This window comes from Heterodontus francisci, unplaced genomic scaffold (assembly GCF_036365525.1).
Source record: "Heterodontus francisci isolate sHetFra1 unplaced genomic scaffold, sHetFra1.hap1 HAP1_SCAFFOLD_932, whole genome shotgun sequence".
NCBI classification, from domain to species: domain Eukaryota; kingdom Metazoa; phylum Chordata; class Chondrichthyes; order Heterodontiformes; family Heterodontidae; genus Heterodontus; species Heterodontus francisci.
The window spans coordinates 98,355-125,501 of NW_027140861.1; the positions used below are offsets into that span (position 1 = coordinate 98,355).

The following is a 27,147-nucleotide window of genomic DNA, read 5'->3' on the forward strand; positions in this document are numbered from 1 at the left end:
CTTCTCAGGTGGCAGTGAACATGGAATAGAATCAGAATAATGATGACAAAGAAGGTAGCAAGAACTATGCCGGGATATTGGTCAATATCAGAGACAGTGATTATGGCAGAATTTAAAGGGAAAGCAATGAATATTGCATGTTTACAACTGTATGGACCCACCAGGATCACAGTGATGAAGAAGTGGAAGTATTCTATGAGGAGTTGCAAAACTTATTGAAGCATGTGAAGAGTCGAGACATCTTGCTAGTCACTGGTGATTTGAACACATAAGTTGGCGGAGAGAGGCATGGAAAAGTGATAGGAGCGTTTTGACTAGGAACGAAGAACAGCGAAGCTGAACACCTGATACCCTGATACAGTCCCTGAGGAAAACAGCGTGTTCATCTTGAATGCATTGTTCAAACAACATCTAAGAAGGCTGTACACTTGGAAGATTCCAGGAGATGTTCACAAAAATCTAATAGATTTTCTGATGATCAATGAAAGGTACAAGAACAGCATCAAAAATGCGTTCACTTACACAGCGGCAGACAACAATTCAGATCACTGCCTGCTTATAGTGAAGGTGAAGTTCAAGCTGAAACTCGTGAAAAGAAATCCCATGAAAGACCAAGTTAACCTGGACAGACTGAGTAGAAGATCTGGTGAAGAAGTACACAGTGGAGGTTACTAACAGGTATGAAGCTATACTTCAGGAAGTGACAGATCAATATCTCAGTGAGGAGAAAACAACAGAAAGGCATTGGGAAAGGCTGAAACAGAGCATAAAACATACAAAAACTGAGATGGTCCCGAAAAAAAAGAGAGGAGGAAACCAGGAGTGTATGCTTAATGAAATACTAGATATGATTGAGAAATAGAGACAGAATAAGAAGAATAATTATGAATATGGTGAAATTAAAAAGCAGATCAGGAAAGATTGTAGAGCAGCCAAGGAAAGGTGGTATGAAGACTACTGCGTGGAAATAGAAGAACTGGAGAAAAGGCATAACATGAGGGCATTGCATGAGAAAGTTAAAGCGGGGACAGATAAGAAGTAAAGAATAACTACAAATAATGGCTGTATGAGGAGCAAGGAAGGTGAACTTCTCTTCGAAAAAGAAAGTGCAGAGGAACGATGGGTGAAGTACTTCAGAGAGCTGTATGATGATGAAGACAGATGTGAATTGGAATGATCAGAAGGAAGAGAATTACTGGAGATAATAGAAGCAGAAGTCAGTCCAGCAATCAACAAGCTGAGAGCAAAGAAAGAACCTGGAATCGATGAGATACCAACAGAATGCCTGAAAGCCCCGAATGATGTTAACATTGAGATACTGATTGAGACTGCAACAACATTTACAGAACAGGATTCTTACATGAAGATCTGATGCAGCCGGTGTTCATTAAGCTGCCAAAGAAACCAAAAGCCCGAGAGCGTTCAGAGAGCAGGACAATAAGCTTCTTGAGCCCTGTGATGAAAATGATACCAATAATCATTTTGGGAAGAAATGATCAGTCTATAGAAGCAGAGATAGATGATAATCAGTCAGGATTCAAATCAAAGAAAGGAACATCTTTAACTTGAAAGTAGTTATTGGAAGACACCTGGAAGTGCAAAAACAAACTGTGAATGTATGCTTTATAATCAATGAGAGGCATTTGATAGCATCTACCGTCAGAAAATAATGGAGTGCTTAAACAAACTAGAAATCAACAGAAATGAGAAAAGGATAATTCAGAATCTATATTGGATTAAGGTATTGGGACAAAAGTCGGTCATTCATCTCCTTTACTCTGTTCTGCCATTCAGTTGGATAATGGTTGATCAGCACATCACCTCTACTATATTATAATATCATTCACGAACTTTACTCCATTTCTCTTGATACCCATATTAAGCAAGAATCCATTGGTCTTAGTCTTTAAAAATGTCAGTTGAGGCCCAGCATCCACAGCCTTTTGACTGAGAGTTCCGCTATCTTTTGTGTGAAAAAGTATATCCTGATTTTATTGGCAAATCCCCTAGATTGAATTTGAGGAAATTGTCTCTCAGGTCATGTTATTTAGTATCTAATGGATGTTGCTGCTATCTCTTTTGAATACCACCAATTGTAGCCATCCTCACAATAGTCGCATCTTGAATGCTGGACCTGTTTATTTAAGGAGTTTTAATAAGTCGATAGTAATAGCGTTGGTGTTAATAGTCCCACTGGAGGTCCAGCACACAGGTTTGTTTCTCCAACTGGATCTAAATTGCACTGCTGAGCAGATCTGTTTACCAGGCTCACTCAGTGTTCAGGTGCCTGAGTGATAGGGGGCTCTGGTGCAAAATGTGATTGCCATCGTGAGAACTGCCTCCCTCCCTCGTATCTCCTTGAGCTTCCCGCAAGCTATTTAAGACAGATGGAGGTCCTGCTCCAATTGGGCACAATCATAAATTTGCAGCCCAATTCTGTCATCTGGGATGACATAAGCCAAGTGTGTACCACTTGCTCAGTGAATATTCAGTTCCTATACATCTGCAAAAATTGACAGTGCTAATCTTCTTCACAAACAAACGTTTATAATGTCAAATACAACATATGTGTATTTTCCAGTCTGAAAGCATATTAATGAATATATTTGTTTGAATTGGCATGATCAATGATTCAGTAACTACAACTTTAAAAAGGTTGAAAATTTCAAAACAAATTAAATTAATATTCTCTCCTTGGTGTTCCTCATTGCCACTGCGAAATGTAAATAACAATTTTCTATTCCCGCTGAGCATTGGAGTACAAACTGCTGCTTAACCTATTTGTTCAAGTGGCTGTAACTAATGTCAGTTATTGCCTGACCTAATTGCCTCACTTGACATTTCTCAAAAGTATAAATCGGGCTCAGTTCAATACATCTCATTAGTGTGTCAATCACACCAAGAGGTTGCTTCGTTTTTAAGAAAATGGGACTATTTATAATTCCACAGATAGAAGAAATTTACTATCCGCTTCTTGCCCTGGTTGGTGTTCCTTGTAAGTTACCATAATCAGTTATTCCTTGTTTTACAGAATGAGAGTGTGCTTGCTGTCAGTCTAGTATTGTCATCTGTCCAGATGTACAGTTTTAACTATTGTCAGTGGATTAGGAAAAAAATGGCTTTAATACAGTTAGCTCAGTGGGCCTGATTTATATGTAAACAACAGTTTACATAATATTAAACTGGTGCCATTCAGTTTTCATGAATATGCTGCATTGAATAAACATCTGTTACATAGGAGTCAATGGTCGTCCTGCAATTTGGTTGTTCGAATCGTTATTGGGTATTATAATTTAATTATTCTGTGTTCAATTATGTTATAACAATGAAAATAGTTTGCATTTATATAATGTCGTTCATGCCGAATAAAATGTCCAAGATTCTTACAATATCTCTGTTCCCAATACAGACTTTGATATACTATCTAATACAGTACACATCTAGTACATTTTCGGGATTTATTTTCCAAAGTCGTGAACAGAATGATTTTCCGTTGCCACATTTCCCTTCAATGTAAATTTTCGAGTTTGTTTGTAATTGTAGCTTTTGTAAAATAAAATATTTTTCGTGCAATTTTAGCATTTAGGAATGTTGTTGGAGATGGTTCTTTCATCCAATGAGTTGGGATAGGAAAGTGTGCTCTCAAACCACACTTGTGGGAAAACCCTCATTCTGCAACAGCTGGTCCAACTCAAGGAATCAGACTGGCAGGAAAGCGCACTCAATAATAACTTAACAAATTGTCTTTCATCCTTGTGTCCCAGCAAGGTGAAGACTGCCTGGTGGGAAGCCTGATATATCAGGATGGTTTCTGTCTTTGATCAGGTTGCACTTCAAGTTGGTTTATCTAACAAAACAGGGAAATGAAATGGGATTCCTTAAGGGGAGATACGCTCCTGTTACATTTCTCAAATAGCTAATTCAATTATCCAGGAAAACTCTAAAACCTGGGTCAAGTCTTGCTGTTTGCAATAGTCTAATATAATGTGCAGGTTGACTATTTGTATTGCTGTTCTCGGATATTCTTTATTGTTTCTGTACAAATATGCACCTTATAAATAAAGGCAACTGAAAAGGTCGGTCGGCCGGCCGGAGCTGTACAATTTTAAAAAATCATCGTCCCACATTGAGCACCGGAATGAGTGGCGGATCAGCCCCCAGTACAAGACATTACAGGAAAAGAGCGAATGTTAACAAACTGTGGACTGAGCATTTAAGATGGTTCAGCATCGAGATAAAAATTGGGCAGTGAATAAAATGAATCGTCCCTGGTATAAATTGGATGCAGTCCATCTCTAGGCGCGAGTCAAGTGTTTAGTCCAAAAGACTTAATGGCCAAGATTTTACCGAGTTTATAAAATTCTGCCTAACTGTGGGATATTCAGATAGCCGTTTAAAACACATGCAAGACATACCCAAGCATCTGTATTAGTATTTGACAAGGTTATGAATATTGTTTGGATGATTCAGTGATTGACTGGTCTGTTAATTATGTGATTGGTGGATTTACTGATTCATTTGGGACAATTTTCACTTTGGCTGATAGGACGCCTGATGTTTATTTCTGCTCCGTTCAATGGAAATAAAAAACCGGTTAGAGAATGATAATGGGGAGCTGATCCAATACCGTCCATTTTACACTATTTCCCAGTTTTACATCTCTCTCGAATTTTATTTCCAATGAAGTCAATGGAAATGAAAATGGGGAGAACTGTACAATAGATTGCCGACACGCTATCATCCGTTTAGACTATTGCACAAAGTCAAGAACTGCCCCTTGGTCATCTCACTTTACTTGTGTGTTCTCATTAATTGTATGGAAGGTGCACTAGTGAGAATGATCACCGCATTGTATGTGTGCACCGGGTTACCTGAGAAATGTCTCTCCATTCTGTTGCAGTTAATTATTTTTCAGGTCACATAAACTGGTCGCGTTATGAAACCGGTTCCAGAGTCAGTTTGGCGCCACCGCCTGGGACAAATTTCACCCAAAGCAAAAGGAAACTGAGTTGAGTAAATGCACAAAAGATTTAGTTAATTTCCGTATAACATATTCTTAAACTGACTGCCCCTGTGAATTGAATGCAATTAATAGTTTCCCTTGTATTCTCTTTTTCTTGTAGGTAATCTAGTGGCGATTGTGATTCTGTCCCGTGGGAGATGCGGACTTTCTAAATGTATCACTCATTACCTGGTGGTCATGGCAGCGGCAGATCTATTCGTGATAATATTCGATGTAATATTTTATGAGATTAATGACATGTATTTCTCATATTCGTTCTTGGATTACACTCCCGTTTGCAGTCTCAATATCGCCTTGGTTTTTGCAGCCATTGATTGCTCTGTCTGGTTAACTGTTGCTTTCACTTTTGATCGATTCATTGCCATTTGTTGCCAGAGATTGAGAGAAAGATATTGCACTGAAAGAACCGCAGCCATAGTTACAGTGGCTGTGTTTGGACTGAGTTTTGTAGAAAATATTCCAATTTACTTTGAAAACGAACACTTGGAAATTATTGACAACATTGCGTGGTTCTGCAATGTAAAATCAAGCCTGTCTAATTTGCCTATATGGGTAGCATACTTCTTCTTTGACATTACATTAACACCCTTTGCACCATTTGTGCTGATTGTGTTACTCAATGCTGTAACCATCAGGTACATTATGCGGGCCAATAGATTGAGAAGAGGATTCCGGAGAAATAACAATAATGAGAATCACAGTGATCCAGAGATGGAGAACCGAAGGAAATCGATCATATTACTGCTGGCCATTTCTAGCTGTTTTATACTGTTATGGATGGTAACTTTTGTACATTCTGTATGTACACAATTTGCAGGCATTCAGTTTATGCTCACAGATTATAATGATCCATTTGCCATTATGGAGCACACTGGATATATGCTTCAGTGTTTGAGTTCATGCACAAACACATTTATCTATGCAGTAGCTCAGGCTAAATTTAGAGAGGAATTGAAGCATATTATTAAATATCCATTGACTCTAAGTTCGTGGCTTCAAAAAATTGAAACTTAATGTCATCTAATCTCAGCCAACATAGATCACAATATATTCTCTAAATCCATAGATAATTATATAGCACTTTATCGCTGTAGTTCTCCCTCTTCCTGGCAGTCTCTCTCTACATATTAATGCGTAAGAAAACCAATTTAGTGATGGAATGTGTCACTTGACTGAAACCAGGCAGATTCCAATGGGGATAAAATATGTTTGGGGCAGAATGGCAGTATGAGTGATTGCAGATCGATGAGTTGTTTCAATATCTGTCTTATTTTACTTCCCATTGCATTCAATGATTGTAATATTTACATTTGGTGATTGTGTCATACTGGTGATATGGCAGAGCAGGTGAGCTGTTATATTCCTCTCCTAATGTTCCTTTTCAAAGCGAGGGACAATCGGGAGAGGTGCCTAATGGTGGCTAATCCGAAATCACCCATCTCCAAGGAACAGAAGTAGGCCATTCACTCCCTCGAGCTTGTTCAATGAGATCATGGCTGATCTGCAATCTAACTCTGCATACCTGTCTTTGCCTCATATCCTTTAATATCTTAGACTAACTAAAATCTATCAATCTCAGTTTTCAGTTTAACAATTGATCCAACATCAATTGCTGTTTATGAAAGGGAGCTCCATACTTCTACCACTCTTTGTGTGAACAATTATTTCTTAATTTCATTCCTGAACGATTTGGCTCTAATTTTTGACTATAACGCCAAGTCTTAGACTCATCAACTATAACCAATCTCCCTTATCTGTTGCGTTAATGCCTTGGAAACTGTGATCTAACCACCGCTCACTCTTCCAAACTCCAAAGAATACAACCCTAGATTTTGTAATCTCTCCTTGTAATTTAGCCATTTAACATACAGGTATCATTCTGGTAAACCTACACTGGACTCCCTCCTATATCCTTCTCAAGGTATGCTGCCCAGAACTGTTCACAGTAGTCCAGATGCAGTCTGAACAATGCTTTGTATAACTGAAGCATGACATCTACCTCCTCATACTGTATTCCTCTTAATATAAAAGTTAGCATTCTGGTAGACCTTTTGACTATTTTCTGGACCTGGTCCTAACACTATATGTCCCTGGACACCCAAGTATCTCTGGACATGCACTGTTTATCTTTTTTCATCCTTTTGTTAGGTCCAAGTGGGATAATCTCACATTTGCCTATATTGGAATCCATTTTTCACACTTTTGTCCATTCAACTAATCAATGAATATCTCTTCGAAATTTTCAGCTTCCAGCTATACTGCTTACAATGCTGCCTATCTGTATGTCATTTTCAAAATTGGATAGGTTGTCTTCTATCCCAATTTCTAAGTCATGAATTAAAATAGTGAGGCCCCAACACAGATCCTTACCGGACCCCACTGGTCAAATCCTGCCAATTAGAGTGCATGCCCGTTATACCTACTCTCTGGCTCCTTCCATTCAGCCAATTTCCTAATGACATCAATGCTTTGTCTTCAATCCCATGACTTCAACTTTAGCTAATAGTCTCTTATGAGCGACTTCATTAAATGCCTTCTGGAAGTCCAGAATAATAACACCCATAGACATTCCCCTGTCAACTACTTTTGTCATATCTTCAAAACATTCCATCAGATTCCTTAGGCATAATCTGTTCTTCACAAATCCCTGCAGGCCCTTTCTCATCAGCTAAAAATTTTCAAGGTGTTCATTCGCCCCTATCCTTAGTTATGGACTCCAGTATTTTTGGATAACAAATGATAGACTAACTGGTCTATAACCCTTTTTTTTTTTTCTCTGTCACATTGTTTAAATAGTGGAGTGACATGGGCAATTTTGAATTCTAAAGGATCATTCCAAATCACGAGATCTATGGAAAATGAGACTTCAGGCATCTGCAATGTCTTGACCTATTTATTTTAAAGGCATGGAATGGAAACCATTTAGTCCTGGGATTTATCCCTCTTTCGTGCCATGTATTTCTCCATCATTACTCACGTAATTTTGTTAAGTGTCTGTCCCTGATTCAATAATAGTTTCCTTGAGATGGCTGGAATGCTGAATTCTTCCTCTACTGTAAATACTGAGGCAAAGTAATTGTTCAGCAGGTCTGTTATTTCCTTATTTTGATTGACAACATCACCGTTTCCAAGGGACCCACATTGCAGTTGACCATCCTCTTTTTCCTAATTCAATTTTTAGATGTTGTGTTGATTTTGAGATTCCTGCAAGTTTCTTTTCATATTCCTTTTTCGTGTGTCTCCTTCCATGTTTTGGTCACACGAAATAACACCCCACTGGAAGTGGTTGGCGTATTCTGCTCCCTTGGGTCTACGGTGAGGGACAATCTGTCCCTTGATGCAGAGCTCGATAAATGTGTTGGGAAAGCAGATACCACCTTTTGCCAACTTGTGAAAGGCACATGGGATAACTCCAAACTGACTCTTAGGACCAAACTGATGTTTTTTAAGGTCTGTATTCTCATCACCTTGCTGTACGGCTGTGGAACATAGGTGACTTACAGCTACCAGGAAAGGAAACTCAATCATTTCCATCTTCACTGTCTGCAGCACTTTATGGGAGTATCTTGGAAGGATAAAATCACAAATGTGACGGTCCTCTGAAAGGCAGAGCTCCCAAGTATGTTGTCACTAACCAAACAGAGGCAGCTCCAGTGCATCGGACATGTCTGCAAAATCGAAGATGGGCACATACCCAAGGACCTTCCGTACGGTGAGGCAGCCAGGACCAAACGACCAGTGGGGCGTCCAAAGTCCGCTTTAAGGATGCTTGCAAGAGAGAGGGAATCTGTGATTGGAGGAGCAGTGATTGTTGCAGAGATGGAATCTGTAATTTGAGGAGAATCGAGCACAGGCGAGAGGGAATCTGTGATTGAAAGAGCAACCAGCACAGGAGAGATGGAATCTGTGATTGAAAGAGCAACCAGCACAGGAGAGATGGAATCTGTGATTGGAGGAGAATCGAGCAGAGGAGAGATGGAATCTGTGATTGGAGGAGAATCGAGCACAGGAGAGATGGAATCTGTGATTGGAGGAGAATCGAGCACAGGAGAGATGGAATCTGTGATTGGAGGAGAATCGAGCACAGGAGAGATGGAATCTGTGATTGGAGGAGAATAGAGCACAGGAGAGATGGAATATGTGATTTAAAGAACAACCAGCACAGGAGAGATGGAATCTGTGATTGGAGGAGAATCGAGCACAGGAGAGATGGAATCTGTGATTGAAAGAGCAACTAGCACAGGAGAGATGGAATCTATGATTGGAAGAGCAACCAGCGCAGGCGAGATGGAATCTATGATTGGAAGAGCAGTGAACACAGAAGAGAGGGCATCTGTGATTCGAAGTGCAGCGAGCGCAGACGCAAGGGAATCTGTGATTGGAGGATCAGCGAGCATGGGGAGAGGGAATCTGTGATTGGAGGAGCAGCAAGTGTGGGTGGGAGGGAATCTGTTATTGGATGAGTAGCGAGGGAGAGAGGAAATCTGTGATTAGAGGAGTTGTGAGCACTTGAGAGAGTGAATCTGTAATTGGAGAAGCAGTGAGCATTAGAGAGAGGGTATGTTCAGGGAGCGGAGAGGAACTGAACCTGCGAGGAACACTTGACATTGGGACAGGAGCTTCAGAGTTGGCGTGTCGCTGACTGAGTTTGAAAAAGGAATCAAACAGTGGCATGACAGGAAAGCTGTAAGGTGATTGGTTAGCGAGTAACTGCTGTTACGGAGCATCTGTAATTAGCTGGGTTACTACACTACTGTTAGTGTGCATGTGTTAATAGCTGGAAATTAGGAAAACATTAAACAAATTAAGTAGCTACCTTATAATTAATTCTGAGAGTAATTCTCCCTTCTACGGGAAATTATTGGAGCATATAAAAACGGTAATATATTAATTGTGGGGGACTTTAATCTGCATATAGACTGGGACAATCAAACTGGCAACAGTGGTCTAGAAGATGAATTTGTAGAATGCTTTTGTGACAGTTTCTTGGAGCAATACATTGCAGAACCGACTCGGGATAAAACTATCTTAAATCTCATATTGTGAAATGAAGCAGGGTTAATACGCAATGTCATAGTAAAAGATCCACTGTGAAATAATGATCATAATACCATTGAATTTCATGTTAAGTTTGAAAGTGACACATTTCAATCACAAACAAGAATCTTAAACTTAAACAAAGCCAATTACGAAGGTATGAGGGGAGAATTGGCTATGGTTAATTGGGTAAATAGACTGCAAGATATGGTGGTAAACGAACAGTAAGAAACATTAAAAGAAACATTACAAAAGGGTTCAACAAAAGTACATTCTATTCAAAAACAAAAACTTGCCCAGAGAGACCCATCTGTGGCTCACTAAGGAGAGTATTAGACTGAAAGAAAAGGCTTACAATGTTGCAAAAAAATTGTAGCAAGTCTGAGGATCGGGAATGTTTTAGAAACCAGCAAACAGCCATCAAAAAGTTGATAAAAAGGGAAAAAATAGAATGAGAGTAAACTAACCAGCAATATAAAAACAGATTGTAATAGCGTTTATAAGTAAATAAAAAGGAAGAGAGTAGCTAAAGTAGACATTGGTCCCTTAGAGGCAGTGGTAGGAGAAATCATCATGGAGAATGAAGAAATGGCAGAGACATCGAACAAATATTTTGTGTCTGTCTTCACAGCGGAAGTCACAAGTTCCATATCAGAACTAGGCAGTAACCTAGGGGCTAAATAGAGTGAGGAAATTAAGGATATTAAATACAGCCGAGAAAAAGTATTGGAGAAACTTGAAGGATGAAAATCTGACAAGTCACTGGGGCCAGATGGCCTACATCTCGGGTTCGAAAAGAAATAGCTGCAGAGATAGTAGATGCAATGGCAATGATTTTCCAGAATTCCTTAGATTCAGGAATGGTCCCATCAGATTGGAAGTTGGAAAATGTTATGCTGCTTTTCAAGAAAGGAGGTAGAGAGAAAACGGGCTAACCTAACATCAGTCATTGGGAAGATGCTGGAAACTATTATTAAAGAAGTCTTAACATTACACTTAGAAAAGCAGAGTATAATTTGAACACGTCAGCATGGTTTTTTTTTGAGAACATTACAGCGCAGTACAGGCCCTTCGGCCCTCGATGTTGCACCGACCTGTGAAACCATCTGACCTACACTATTCCATTTTCATCCATATGTCTATCCAATGACCACTTAAATGCCCTTAAAGTTGGAGAGTCTACTACTGTTGCAGGCAGGGCGTTCCACGCCCTTACTACTCTCTGAGTAAAGAAACTACCTCGAACATCTGTCCTATATCTATCACCCCTCAACTTAAAGCTATGTCCCCTCGTGTTTGCCATCACCATCCAAGGAAAAAGACTCTCACTATCCACCCTATCTAACCCTCTGATTATCTTATATGTCTCTATTAAGTCACCTCTCCTCCTCCTTCTCTCCAACGAAAACAACCTCAAGTCTCTCAGCCTTTCCTCGTAAGACCTTCCCTCCATACCAGGCAACATCCTAGTAAATCTCCTCTGCACCCTTTCCAAAGCTTCCACATCCTTCCTATAATGCGGTGACCAGAACTGCACGTAATACTCCAGGTGCGGTCTCACCTGAGTTTTGTACAGCTGCAGCATGACCTCGTGGCTCCGAAACTCGATCCCCCTACTAATAAAAGCTAACACACCATATGCCTTCTTAACAGCCCTATTAACCTGGGTAGCAACTTTCAGGGATTTATGTACCTGGGCACCAAGATCTCTCTATTCATCTACACTACCAAGAATCTTCCCATTAGCCCAGTACTCTGCATTCCTGTTACTCCTTCCAAAGTGAATCACCTCACACTTTTCCGCATTAAACTCCATTTGCCATCTCTCAGCCCAGCTCTGCAGCCTATCTATGTCCCTCTGTACCCTACAACATCCTTCGGCACTATCCACAACTCCACCGACCTTCGTGTCATCCGCAAATTTACTAACCCACCCTTCTGCACCCTCTTCCAGGTCATTTATAAAAATGACAAACAGCAGTGGCCCCAAAACAGATCCTTGCGGTACACCACTAGTAACTAAACTCCAGGATGAACATTTGCCATCAACCACCACCCTCTGTCTTCTTTCAGCGAGCCAATTTCTGATCCAAAGCTCTAAATCACCTTCAGCCCCATACTTCCATATTTTCTGCAATAGCCTACCGTGGGGAACCTTATCAAACGCCTTACTGAAATCCATATACACCACATCCACTGCTTTACCCTCATCCACCTGTTTGGTCACCTTCTCGAAAAACTCAATAAGGTTTGTGAGGCACGACCTACCCTTCACAAAAGCGTGCTGACTATCGCTAATGAACTTGTTCTTTTCAAGATGATTATAAATCCTGTCTCTTATAACCTTTTCCAACATTTTACCCACAACCGAAGTAAGGCCCACAGGTCTATAATTACCAGGGCTGTCTCTACTCCCCTTCTTGAACAAGGGGACAACATTTGCTATCCTCCAGTCTTCCGGCACTATTCCTGTCGACAATGACGACATAAAGATCAAGGACAAAGGCTCTGCAATCTCCTCCCTGGCTTCCCAGAGAATCCTAGGATAAATCCCATCCAGCCCGGGGGACTTATCTATTTTCACACTTTCCAAAATTGCTAACACCTCCTCCTTGTGAACCTCAATCCCATCTAGCCTAGTAGTCTGAATCTCAGTATTCTCCTCGACAACATTTTCTTTCTCTACTGTAAATACTGACGAAAAATATTCATTTAACGCTTCCCCTATCTGCTCTGATTCCACACACAACTTCCCACTACTATCCTTGATTGGCCCTAATCTAACTCTAGTCATTCTTTTATTCCTGATATACCTATAGAAAGCCTTAGGGTTTTCCTTGATCCTATCCGCCAATGACTTCTCGTGTCCTCTCCTTGCTCTTCTTAGCTCTCCCTTTAGATCCTTCCTGGCTAGCTTGTAACTCTCAAGTGCCCTAACTGAGCCTTCACGTCTCATCTTAACATAAGCCTTCTTCTTCCTCTTGACAAGCGCTTCAACTTCTTTAGTAAACCACGGCTCCCTCGCTCGACAAATTCCTCCCTGCCTGACAGGTACATACTTATCAAGGACACGCAGTAGCTGCTCCTTGAATAAGCTCCACATTTCGATTGTTCCCATCCCCTGCAGTTTCCTTCCCCATCCTATGCATCCTAAATCTTGCCTAATCGCATCATAATTTCCTTTCCCCCAGCTATAATTCTTGCCCTGCGGTATATACCTGTCCCTGCCCATCGCTAAGGTAAACCTAACCGAATTGTGATCACTATCACTATTACTAAAGGGAGTTCCTGTTTGACAAATTTATTCAAGTTTTTTGAGAATGGAACTAGTAGGATAGATAAAGGGGAACCAGTAAATGTAGTATACCTAGATTTTCCAAAGGCATTTGATAAGGTGCCACAAAGAAGATTAATAGGCAAGAGAATGGCTCATGGAGTTGGGGATAATATATCAGAGTGGATAGAGGGTCGATTAACAGACAGGAAGCAGAGAATGGGCATAAATGGGGCATTTTCAAGTTGACAGCCAGTTAATAGTGGAGTGCTGGAAGGATCAGTGCTGGAAGGCCTCTGCTGTTTACACTCTTGGAATGCATCTAAGTTTGCTGATGATACAAAGCTCGGTGGAAAGGTAAGCTACAAGGAGGATTTAGAGAGGCAGAAGAGAGATATAGAAAGATTAAGTGAGTGGGCAACAAGATAGCAAATGGAGTATAATGTAGGGAAGTCTGAAGTTCTTCACTTTGGTCGTAAAAATAGAAAAGCAGAATATTTTTTAAAAGGCGTAAAACTAATAAGTGTTACTGTTCAGAGAGACTTGTGGGTACTCGTACAAGGAACACACAAAGTTGACATGCAGGTGCAGCAGACTATTAGGAAGGCAAATGGCATATTGGCCTTAATTGCAAGGGGTTTGGAGTACAGGAATAAAGAAGCCTTATTAAAATTTTACAGGGCTTTGGTGAGACCGCACCTGGAATACTGTGGGCAGTTTTGGGCTCCACATTTAAGGAAGGATATACTTGCACTGAAGGCAGTCCAGCGAAGATTTACTGGATTGGTCCCTGGGATGAGGGGGTTGTCCATTGATGAGAGGCTGAGTAAATTGAGCCTATATTCTCTGGAGTTTAGAAGAATGAAAGGCAGCTCAGCCATGTGGAATGTACAATCTGTGACATGTGGGAAATTGTGAGTCACGGATGCTTCCCATGGAAGATGACCATGTGTGCAGAATGTATCACCAGCTGAAGAAACTTGAGCTCCGGGTTTCAGAACTTGAGCGACGGTTGGCGTCACTGTGGCATGTTTATGAGGCTGAGAACTATGTGGAAAACATGTTTAGAGAGGTGGTCACACTACAGGTTAAGACAGTGCAGGCAGAGAGGGATTGGGTGACCACCAGACAGTCTCGGAGGACCAGGCAGGTAATGCAGGAGTTCCCTGGGTCCATCTTGCTCACTAACCGGTTTTCCATTTTGGATGCTGATGAGGGCGATATTTCTTCAGAAAAGTGCAGCCAGAGCCAAATCCGTGGCACCACAAGTAGCTCAGCTGCACAGGAGGGGAGGAAGAAGAGCGAAAGAGCAATGGTGCTAGGAAATTCAATAGTTAAGGGAACGGACTGGCGTTTCTGTGGCCATAGATGTGAATCCAGAATGGTATGTTTCCTCCCTGGTGTCAGGGTCAAAGAGGTCACTGTGCGGCTGCAGGACATTCCAATGGGGGAGGGTGAACAGCCCGATGTCATGGTCCACATCAGTACCAATACACAGTGGCGCAGTGGTTAGCACCGCAGCCTCACAGCTCCAGCGACCCGGGTTCAATTCTGGGTACTGCCTGTGTGGAGTTTGCAAGTTCTCCCTGTGTCTGCGTGGGTTTCCTCCGGGTGCTCCGGTTTCCTCCCACAGCCAAAAGACTTGCAGGTTGATAGGTGAATTGGCCATTATAAATTGCCCCTAGTAGAGGTAGGTGGTAGGGAAATATAGGAACAGGTGGGGATGTGGTAGGAATATGGGATTAGTGTAGGATTAATATAAATGGGTGGTTGATCGTCGGCACAGACTCGGTGGGCCGAAGGGCCTGTTTCAGTGCTGTATCTCTAAACATAGGTAGAAAGAGGGATGAGGTCCTGAAAGCAGATATCAGAGAGCTAGGAAAGAGATCAAAAACTAGGACTTAAAAGGTAGTAGTTTCAAGATTACTCCTGGTGCCATGTGCTAGTGATTAAAGCATAGCTACCTGACCTGAAGCCGACCAGACCCGATGACATGTGTTGGGATCAGGTCAGGTCTCTCTTCTGGGTCCGGCATTCGGGCTCGGGTCGGGTCGGGCTGGACGCAGATACAGTGTTACCTTGCTCAGGGAGGGAACTTCTGCATGATTCTGCAGAATTTGCAGAATCACAACATTTGGACAAGGTATGTTTGATATAATTAAGTTTATTACGGTAGTTGGGTCGGGTCGGGTTGGGTCGGGCGCGGAGAAAACAATCCAAGGACTCGGGCCCGGGTTGGGTTCGGGTTGGATGTGATCGGGTCAGGCTCGGGTCGGGTTTCAATTTCATACCCGAGCAGGCCTTTACTAGTGAGTACGGAAATCGGAGGATAGTGCAAATGATCGCATAGCTGGAGAGATGGTGCAGGAGGGAGGACTTTAGATTTCTGAGGCATTGGGACCGGTTCTGGAGCAGGTGGGACCTGCACAAGGAGGACAGGTTACACATTAGCAGGGCCAGAACCAATATCCTCGCAGAGTGATTTGCTAATGCTGTTGGGGAGGGTTTAAACTAGCTTGGCTGGGGGATGTGAACCCGAGAGGAATTTCAGATAGAGAAACAAAGCTGCTAATGATAGGAAGAAAAGTAGTGCATGAAATTGGAAGGCAGCAGAAACAAAGGCCAGCATCATGTAGAGCCAAAATACAGAAACATTTCAAAAAGGCACTCGATCTGAATGTGCATATTATTCACAACAAGGTAGATGAATTGATGGCACAAAGAGAATTGAATGATCTAATTACCTTTACAGAGACATGGCTGCAGGATGACCAAAGCTGGGAACTGAATATTCAAAGGTATTTGACATTTGGGAAGGATAGGCAAAAAGGGAAAGGAGGTGGGTAGCGTTGTTAATAAAGGATGAGATCAGTACATTAGTAAGAGAGGATCTTGGATCAGAAGTTCAAGATGTGGAATCAGTTTAGGTGGAGCTAAGAAACAGCTGGGGGCAGCAAACATTGGTGGGATTTGTTTAGATGCCACCAAACGTAGTAACGTAGGACACAGTACAAATCGGGAAATTAGAGGTGCATGTAACAAGAGTAATACAGTAATCATGGGGTCTGCAATATATATATAGACTCAGTAAACTGAATGCCGTGGAGGACGAATATCTGGAAAATATACAAGATGTTTTTCTAGAACAGTATGTTGAGGAACCAACTAGAGTTTGGGCTATTTTAGATCTAGTATTATACAATGAGAAAGGGCTAATTAATAGTCTCATTGCAGAGGAGCCTTTAGGGAAGAATGACCATAATGTGATAGAATTTTACATTGTGATTGAAAATGATGTAGCTCAATCTGAATCTAAGGTTTTAAATCTAAACAAAGGAAACGATGATGATATGAGGGGCAAGTTGGGCTGTGGTAGATTGGGAAACTACATTAAAAAGTATGACTGTCGAAAGGCAATGGCTAGCATTTAAAGAATTAATACATGGTTTACAATAAATATGCATTCCTTTCAGGCACAAAAACCCAAGAGAAAAAGTGATGCAACTGTGACTAACGAGACTTTAAAGATTGTGTTAGATTTATTTAGAGATACAGCACTGAAACAGGCCCTTCGGCCCACCGAGTCTGTGCCGACCATCAACCACCCATTTATACTAATCCGACATTAATCCCATATTCCTATTACATCCCCACCTGTCCCTATATTTCCCTACCACCTACCTCTACTAGGGGAAATTTATAATGGCCAATTTACCTATCAACCTGCAAGTCTTTGGCATGTGGGAGGAAACCGGAACACCCGGAGAAAACCCACACAGACACAGGGAGAACTTGCAAACTCTGCACAGGCAGTACCCAGAATTGAACCCGGGTCCCTGGAGCTGTGAATCTGCGGTGCTAACCACTGCGCCACTGTGCCGCTCAAAGGAGGGGGCTTATAAAGTTACCAAAAAGTAGAAATCCTGAGGATTTGGAGCATTTTAGAATTCAGCAAAGGAGGATTAAGATACTGATAAAGAAAGGGAGAATTCGTTGAGGAAGTGACAAAGTTGATTGATGAGGGAAGGGCTGTAGATGTCATATACATTGACTTCAGTAAGGCGTTTGATAAGGTTCCCCATGGTAGGCTGATGGAGAAAGTGAAGTCGCATGGGGTCCAGGGTGTACGAGCGAGATGGATAAAGAACTGGCTGGGCAACAGGAGACAGAGAGTAGCAGTGGAAGGGAGTTTCTCAAAATGGAGACGTGTGACCAGTGGTGTTCCACAGGGATCCGTGCTGGGACCACTGTTGTTTGTGATATACATAAATGATTTGGAGGAAAGTATAGGTGGTCTGTTTAGCAAGTTTGCAGATGACACTAAGATTGGTGGAGTAGCAGACAGTGAAGGGGACTGTCAGGGAATACAGCAGAATATAGATAGATTGGAGAGTTGGGCAGAGAAATGGCAGATGGAGTTCAATCCGGGCAAATGCGAGGTGATGCATTTTGGAAGATCCAATTCAAGAGTGAACTATACAGTAAATGGAAAAGTCCTGGGGAAAATTGATGTACAGAGAGATTTGGGTGTTCAGGTCCATTGTTCCCTGAAGGTGGCAACGCAGGTCAATAGAGTGGTCAAGAAGGCATACGGCATGCTTTCCTTCATCAGACGGGGTATTGAGTACAAGGGTTGGCAGGTCATGTTACAGTTGTATAGGACTTTGGTTCGGCCACATTTGGAATACTGCATGCAGTTCTGGTCGCCACATTACCAAAAGGATGTAGATGCTTTGGAGAGGGTGCAGAGGAGGTTCACCAGGATGTTGCCTGGTATGGAGGGAGCTAGCTATGAAGAGAGGTTGAGTAGATTAGGATTATTTTCATGAGAAAGACGGAGGTTGAGGGGGACCTGATTGAGGTGTATAAAATCATGAGAGGTATAGACAGGGTGGATAGCAAGAAGCTTTTTCCCAGAGTGGGGGATTCAATTACTAGGGGTCACGAGTTCAAAGTGAGAGGGGAAAAGTTTAGGGGGGATATGCGTGGAAAGTTCTTTAAGCAGAGGGTGGTGGGTGCCTGGAACGCGTTGCCAGCGGAGGTGGTAGACGCGGGCACGATAGACGTATTTTAAGATGTATCTAGACAGATACATAAATGGGCAGGAAGCAAAGAGATACAGACCCTTAGAAAATAGGCGACAGGTTCAGATAGAGGATCTGGATAGGCGCAGGCTTGGAGGGCCGAAGGGCCTGTTCCTGTGCTGTAAGTTTCTTTGTTCTTTGTTTGTAAACTGGCAAGAAGCATAAAAACAGACTGTAAAAGCTTCTATAAGTATGTAAAAAGGAAAAGATTAGCAGAGATAAATGCAGGCCCATTACAGGTAGAGACAGGAGAATTTATATTGGGAATAAGGAAATGGTAGAGAAACTAAACAAATACTTTGTAACTGTCTTCACGGAGGAAGGTACAAAAAAAAATCCTCCCAGAAATACTGGAGAACCAAGGGACTCGTGAGAATGGGAAACTGAAAGAAATTAATATTTGTAAAAAAAATAGTGCTGGAGAAAATCATCTTCTTCTTCTTTGGCCTCCTCGTCTCGAGAGACAATGGGTAAGCACCTGGAGGTGGTCAATGGTTTGTGAAGCAGCATCTGGAGTGGCTATAAAGGCCAATTCTAGAGTGACAGACACTTCACATGCCCTGCAGATAAAATTGGTTATCAGGGCTGTTACACAGTTGGCTCTCTCCTTGCGCTTCTGTCTTTTTTCCTGCCAACAGCTAAGTGTCTTCGACTTGCCAGTCTTTAGCCCTGCCTTTATGGCTGTCCACCAGCTCTGGCCATCACTGGCAACTGACTCCCACAACTTGTGGTCAATGTCACAGGATTTCATGTTGCATTTGCAGATGTCTTTAAAGTGGAGACATGGGCGGCCGATGGGTCTGATACCAGTGACGAGATCGCTGTATATTGCGTCCTTGAGGATCCTGCCATCTTCCATGCAGCTCATATGGCCAAGCCATCTTAAGGGCCGCTGGCTCAGTAGGGTGTATATGCTGGGGATGTTGGCCGTCTCGAGGACTTCTGCCACCTGATGCCAAGGATTCCCCTCCGGAGGCAGCGAAGATGGAATGAATTGAGACGTCACTCTTGGCTGACATACGTTGTCCAGGCCTCGCTGCCGTAGAGAAAGGTACTGAGGACACAGGCTTGATACACTCGGCCTTTCGTGTTCCGTGTCAGTGAGCCACACCCTCTCGGCCAGTCTGGACATCGCAGCGGATGCCTTTCCCATACGCTTGTTGATTTCTGCATCTAGAGACAGGTTACTGGTGATAGTTGAGCCTAGGTAGGTGAACTCTTGAACCACTTCCAGAGCGTGGTCACCGATATTGATGGATGGAGCATTTCTGACATCCTGTCCCATGATGGTCATTTTCCTGAGGCTGATGGTAAGGCCAAATTCGTTGCAGGCAGCCGCAATCCTGTCAATGAGTCTCTGCAGACACTCTTCAGTGTGAGATGTTAATGCAGCAGCGTCAGAAAGAGACGTTCCCTGGTGAGGACGTTCCGTACTTTTGTCTTCGCTCTTAGACGGGCAAGGTTGAACAACCTGCCATCTGATCTTGTGTGGAGGAAAATTCCTTCTTCTGAAGACTCGAATGCATCTGAGAGCAGCAGGGAGAAGAGCATCCCAAACGGTGTAGGTGCGAGAACACAGCCCTGTTTCACGCCATTCAGGATAGGAAAGGGGTCTGATGAGGCACCGCTATGCTGATTTGTGCCTTTCAGATTGTCTTGTAATGAGGTGATGATACTTAGTAGCGTTGGTGGACATCCGATCTTTTCTAGTAGTCTGAAGAGACCACGTCTGCTGATGAGGTCAAAGGCTTTGGTGAGATCTATGAAAGCAACGTAGAGGGGCATCTGTTGTTCACGGCATTCCTCCTGCAGCTGGCGAAGGGAGAATAGCATGTCAATGGTAGATCTCTCTGCTCGAAAGCTGCACTGTGCCTCAGGGTAGACACGTTCAGCAAGCTTCTGGAGCCTGTTTAAAATGACACGAGCGAAGACTTTCCCCACTATGCTGAGCAGGGAGATTCCACGGTGGTTGTTGCAGTCACCGCGGTCACCCTTGTTCTTATAGAGGGTGATGATATTGGCATTGCGCATGTCCTGTGGTACTGCACCCTCGTCCCAGCACAGGCAAAGCAGTTCATGGAGTGCTGAGAGTATAGCAGGCTTGGCACTCTTGATTATTTCAGTGGTAATGCCGTCCTTCCCGGGTGCTTTTCCACTGGCTAGAGAGTCATTGGCATCACTGAGTTCCGATTTTGTTGGCTGTACATCCAGCTCATCCATGACTGGCAGAGACTGGGCTGCATTGAGGGAGGTCTCAGTGACAACATTTTCCCTGGAGTACAGTTCTAGGTAGTGCTCCACCCAGCGGTCCATTTGCTTGCGTTGGTCAGTGATCATGACCCTGATTTAGATTTGAGGGGGGGGGCGAGCTTCTTGATGGTTGGCGCAAAAGCTCTCTTAATGCCATCATATATTCCTCTGATGTTTCCGGTGTCTGAGGCCAGCTGAATATGACTGCATAGGTGTTGCCAGTAGTCATTTGTGCAGCGCCTGGCTGTTCTTTGTGCAGTGCTTCTGGCTGCTTTAAGTGCTACGGATGTTTACTCGCTGGGGGCTTTCTTGTAGTTCAACAGTGCAATGCGCTTCGCGGCTAAGACAGGTTCCAGCTCTTCAAAGTGAGATTGAAACCAATCTGCATTCTGCTTCTCACGTTTGCCATAGGTGGTCATTGCTGAGTCATGGATGGCGTCTCTGATGTGGGCCCACTTGGTCTCTGCATCCCATGTCGGAGTGTTTTTAAGGGCTTTTTCAAGTGAATTTAGAAACTTATGTAACAGCTGTGGATGAGAAATTCTGCTCGTGTTGATGCGCGGGCGGCCCTTCTGCTTGGAGTGATGCAGCTTCTTTGGTTTGAGTCTAACCTTGCTGCACAACAGGGAGTGGTCAGTGTCGCAGTCCGCACTGTGGAAGCTGCGGGTGATTTGAACGCTGTTTATAGAGGCTCGCCTTGTGATGATGAGCTCCAGCTGGTGCCAACGACGTGATCTTGGGTGCCTCCATAAAACCTGGTGACAGGGTTTAGTGTGAAAGAATGAGTTGGTGATGCAGAGGTTATGATAGGTACATAACTCAAGCAGTCTCTGTCCATTCTCATTCATCCTTCCAATGCCATAGCGCCCAAGGCAGGAGGGCCATGAGTCATGGTCGGCCCCAACCCTGGCGTTAAAGTCCCCCAGAGGAACAGATGGTAGTAAAATATAGTACTGGAGAAATTAATGGGACTGAAAGTTGTTCTGGACCTGATGATTTATATCCCAGAGTGTTGAAAGAGGTATTTGTAGAGATAATGGATGCATTGATGGTTATCTTTCAAAATGTAATAGATTCTGGAGCAGTTCCAGCAGATTGGAAGGTAGCAAATGTCACCCCACTATTTAAGAGAGGAAGGAGAGAAAACAGAAAACTACAGATCAGTTAGCCTGACATCAGATGTAGGGAAAAGGCTAGAATCTATTATAAAGGATGTGATAAATGGACACTTCGGGCTGAATTGCACTGCCATGCTGCTGCAATCTACCCTGCGGTGGCCCAACATAATATACCAGTCAGGTCTCCCCTCCCTCTCTCCACCGGCCCCCCAATCACGTGGAGGGGGTGGGCTCTCCAAGGCCCACAACAGCGACAGCTGCCTGTGCGCAGGCTCGGCGCTGTTTTTAAAGGACAGCTAGTCCTGCCAGTACATTGAAATTTTTAAAGGTCTACCCCCCCAATTACACTGAAAAATAAACTATCGCCCCTCCCCCCCCCAATAATAATTAAATGTAATAGTTGTCTCTCTTCCGCACCCCCCCCACCCAACAACAAAACACTTACCTGTAAGTCTTGACCTTTGCCCCCCAAAACTGATCAAAGTACAGAGGTCACCCCTTCACCCCACTCCTCTGTACTACTAATGCTGATCAGACACCTCCCCCAACCCATCCCCACTGCAGTAAAAATCCGAAGTACTTCCCCACCTCGGTGGCACCAGCTTTCCCTGGACAGGAAAGTGAAGGTGCATGAGTGCTGGCCACCGCTCAGAAGATCCTGTGCAGCAGCTAAGATTGTTGTGAATTCTACTTAAATTTATTCATTTACTTAATTTAAATATGTAAAGCCAGGTCCCATCACCCAGAGGCGGGGGGCCGCCATGGAGCCGGTACAATCTTCCAGCGTCCTCCGCCACAGACTCTGACGTCGGGACCTCAACTAAATCTAACCATTAGAAAATAATGGTAGGATTGGGCAGAGTCAACATGGATTTATGAAAGGGAAATCATGTTTGACAAACCTGTTGGAGTATTTTTGAGGATGTAATTAGCAGGAAAGTTTAGTTTAGTTTAGAGATACAGCACTGAAACAGGCCCTTCGGCCCATCGAGTCTGTGCTGACCATCAACCACCCATTTATACTAATCCTACACTAATTCCATATTCCTACCACATCCCCACCTGTCCATATATTTCCCTACCACCTACCTAAACTAGGGGCAATTTATATAATGGCCAATTTACCTATCATAAGGGGGAAACAGTGGATGTGGTGTATTTGGATTTTCAGAAGGCGTTCAATAAGTTCTCAAACATGAGGTAATATACTTGTAATTTTCTTATTTATTTCATGGGCTGTGGGCATCACCGGCCAGGCCAGCATTTATTGCCCAGCCCTAATTGCCCAAGAGAAGGTGGTGGTGAACCACCTTCTTGAAAAGCCACAGTCCTAGTGTGGTAGGTACACCCACAGTGCTGTTAGGAAGGGAGTTCCAGGATTTTGACCCAGCGGCAGTGAAGGAATGGCAATATAGTTCCAAGTCAGGATGGTGTGTGACTTGGAGGGGAACTTGAAGGTTGTGGTGTTCCCACACATCTGCTGCCCTTATCTTCTCGGTTGTAGGGGTCGTGGATTTGGAAGGTGCTGCCTGAGTGGCCTTGGTGCATTGCTGCAGTGCATCTTGTAGATGTACACACTGCTGCTACTGTGTGTCAGTAGCGGAGGGAGTGAATGTTTGTAGACGGGGTGCCAATCAAGCTGGCTGCTTTGTCCTGGATGGTGTCGAGCTTCTTGAATGTTGTTGGAGCTGCACCCATCCAGGCAAGTGGAGAGTGTTCCATCACACTTCTGACTTATGCCTTGTACATGGTGGACAGGCTTTGGGGAGTCAGGAGGTGAGCTACTTGCTGCGGGATTCCGAGCCTCTGACCTGCTCTTGTAGCCACGGTATTTATATGGCTACTCCAGTTCAGTTTCTGGTCAAGGGTAACCCCTAGGATGTTGATAATGGGGGATTCAGCAATCGTAATGCCATCGAAAGTCGAGAGGAGATGGTTCGACTCACTCTTGTTGGAGATGGTCATTGCCTGGCACTTGTGTGGCACAAATGTTGCTTGCCACTTATCAGCCCAAGCCTGGATATTGTCCAGGTCTTGCTGCATTTCTAAACAGACTGCTTCAGTATTTGAGGAGTCGCGAATGGTGCTGAACATTGTGCAATCATCAGCGAACATCCCCACTTCTAGACCTTATTTTTGAAGAAAGGTCATTGATGAAGAAGCTGAAGATGGTTAGGCCGAGGACACTACCCTCAGGAACTCCTGCAGTGATGTCCTGGAGCTCAGATGATTGACCTCCAATGACCACAACCATCTTCCTTTACGCTAGGTACGATTTCAACCAGTGGAGAGTTTTCCCCCTGATTCCCATTATCTGAAGTTTTGCTCGGGCTCCTTGATGCCATACTTGCTGCGGGAGAATGAATGGGAGTAGTGAGCGGAGAGAGAGAGAATGGGAGAGTGAGAGGAGAGAGAGAGAGAATGGGAGCAGTGAGAGGAGAGAGAGTGAATGGGAGCAGTGAGAGGAGAGAGAGAGAGAATGGGGGCAGTGAGAGGAGAGAGAGAGAGAATGGGAGAGTGAGAGGAGAGAGAGAGAATGGGAGCAGTGAGAGGAGAGAGAGAGAATGGGAGCAGTGAGAGGAGAGAGAGAGAGAATGGGAGCAGTGAGAGGAGAGAGAGTGAATGGGAGCAGTGAGAGGAGAGAGAGAGAGAATGGGGGCAGTGAGAGGAGAGAGAGAGAGAATGGGAGCAGTGAGAGGAGAGAGAGAGAGAATGGGAGCAGAGAGAGGAGAGAGAGAATGGGAGCAGTGAGAGGAGAGAGAGAATGGGAGCAGTGAGAGGAGAGAGAGAGAGAATGGGAGCAGTGAGAGGAGAGAGAGAGAGAATGGGAGCAGTGAGAGGAGAGAGAGAGATAATGGGAGCAGTGAGAGGAGAGAGAGAGAGAATGGGAGCAGTGAGAGGAGAGAGAGAGAGAATGGGAGCAGTGAGAGGAGAGAGAGAGAGAATGGGAGCAGTGAGCGGAGAGAGAGAGAGAATGGGAGCAGTGAGCGGAGAGAGAGAGAGAATGGGAGCAGTGAGAGGAGAGAGAGAGAGAATGGGAGCAGTGAGAGGAGAGAGAGAGAGAATGGGAGCAGTGAGAGGAGAGAGAGAGAGAATGGGGGCAGTGAGAGGAGAGAGAGAGAATGGGGGCAGTGAGAGGAGAGAGAGAGAATGGGAGCAGTGAGAGGAGAGAGAGAGAGAGAATGGGGGCAGTGCGAGGAGAGGGAGAGAATGGGAGCAGAGAGAGGAGAGAGAGAATGGGAGTAGAGAGAGGAGAGAGAGAATGGGAGCAGTGAGAGGAGAGAGAGAGAATGGGAGCAGTGAGAGGAGAGAGAGAGAATGGGAGCAGTGAGAGGAGAGAGAGAGAATGGGAGCAGTGAGAGGAGAGAGAGAGAATGGGGCAGTGAGAGGAGAGAGAGAGAGAGAATGGGAGCAGTGAGAGGAGAGAGAGAGAATGGGAGAGTGAGAGGAGAGAGAGAGAATAGGATCAGTGAGAGGAGAGAGAGAGAATGGGGGCAGTGAGAGGAGAGAGAGAGAATGGGGGCAGTGAGAGGAGAGAGAGAGAGAATGGGGGCAGTGAGAGGAGAGAGAGAGAGAATGGGAGCAGTGAGAGGAGAGAGAGAGAGAATGGGAGCAGTGAGAGGAGAGAGAGAGAATGGGAGCAGTGAGAGGAGAGAGAGAGAGAATGGTGGCAGTGAGAGGAGAGAGAGAGAATGGGAGCAGTGAGAGGAGAGAGAGAGAGAATGGTGGCAGTGAGAGGAGAGAGAGAGAATGGGAGCAGTGAGAGGAGAGAGAGAGAATGGGGGCAGTGAGAGGAGAGAGAGAGAGAATGGGGGCAGTGAGAGGAGAGAGAGAGAGAGAATGGGGGCAGTGAGAGGAGAGAGAGAGAGAGAATGGGGGCAGTGAGAGGAGAGAGAGAGAGAGAATGGGGGCAGTGAGAGGAGAGAGAGAGAGAATGGGGGCAGTGAGAGGAGAGAGAGAGAATGGGAGCAGTGAGAGGAGAGAGAGAGAATGGGAGCAGTGAGTGGAGAGAGAGAGAATGGGAGCAGTGAGTGGAGAGAGAGAGAATGGGAGCAGTGAGTGGAGAGAGAGAGAATGGGAGCAGTGAGAGGAGAGAGAGAGAATGGGAGCAGTGAGAGGAGAGAGAGAGAATGGGAGCAGTGAGAGGAGAGAGAGAGAGAATGGGAGCAGTGAGAGGAGAGAGAGAGAATGGGGACAGTGAGAGGAGAGAGAGAGAGAATGGGAGCAGTGAGAGGAGAGAGAGAGAGAATGGGGGCAGTGAGAGGAGAGAGAGAGAGAATGGGAGCAGTGAGAGGAGAGCGAGAGAGAATGGGAGCTGTGAGAGGAGAGAACGAGAATGAGACCTGTGAGAGGAGAGGCTGATTGGGACCATGGGACTTCAAGGAGGACAATATTCTCTCTAAGGTGCCTGTGTGCATAGCCAGATACTATCCAGAATTTGCCTTGAATTGTAATGAACAAGCTACTGACAACTTTGCTTAAGATCAGTTAATTTTAAAATATAAATTTCCCATGGCCAATACTCAAGTGCTCAGGAGTTTCTAGTTCACCTGTTACAGATAAAATTTACACAGAAAATTTCTGAGTACAATGAGTGATACACAGAGTCAGCAGTAGAGGAGATTGATAAAGTGAGCCTCAGAACAGTGATACTGAGACACACTGATCTATCTGTCCCTGGCGTTGCTGAGAATGTGTCTGGCCATGTTGTTGCTTCAAGCTCCATTCAGTTGGACCGTGCCGTACTATCTGTCTCTCGTGGCAACGTTTGTACAGAAAAACACCTTTGATCACTAGTCCATCAGGCAGTATTCCACACATAACATCCTTGAGGCCCTGCGGGAAAAGGAGATGGTGGACCCTGTCGGTTGGTTCTCTGTGCAGACTGTCAAATGCATTTCCAGATGGTGTCATTGCCAGAACTTCCAAACAAGCACATAGATATAGCAATCCTGGTGGTGAGAAGGGCCCTCCCTGTCAGTTCTGCATGGCCAGAGCCTGCCTGCCTGCCTGCCTCCGCACGCTGCCCTTGAGGTGACTGCGGTGGGGAAGAGACCATCACCCACCTCTTTCTGGAATGTGCCTTTACAAAGCAGCTCTGGAAAGAGATGCAGTGGTTTTCCACAAAGTTGATCCTGAGCAGCTCTGTAATACAGGACACATACTGAGATAAACATCAGCTGCTGCTGGAGGACCATCAACTCGCTGAAAGATGCTCTTTGGTCTGCACAAAACCTACTGGTCTTCCAGTGCAAAGAGCTGTCAATAACCGAGTGTTGCAGACTGGCACAGTCCGAGGTCCGGGCCTATGTATTGAGGGATGTATTGGGGCAGCTGCCACAAAGGCTCAATGGGAAAATG

General features: G+C 44.3%; 1 protein-coding gene across 1 annotated transcript; it reads left to right on the forward strand.

The window, feature by feature from the left end:
• The first annotated feature begins 1,669 nt into the window (after positions 1 to 1,669).
• Positions 1,670 to 6,037, forward strand: LOC137361283 (probable G-protein coupled receptor 139). The gene is made up of 3 exons (XM_068026174.1): positions 1,670 to 1,741; positions 3,765 to 3,768; positions 5,124 to 6,037. Exons 1-3 carry the CDS (start codon positions 1,670 to 1,672, stop codon positions 6,035 to 6,037), a joined length of 990 nt encoding a protein of 329 aa, XP_067882275.1.
• Positions 6,038 to 27,147: the final 21,110 nt, after the last annotated feature.

Coding starts and splice junctions, on each gene's coding strand:
- LOC137361283 (XM_068026174.1), top strand. CDS start 1,670: ATGGAGTGCTTAAACAAACTAGAAATCAACAGAAATGAGAAAAGGATA.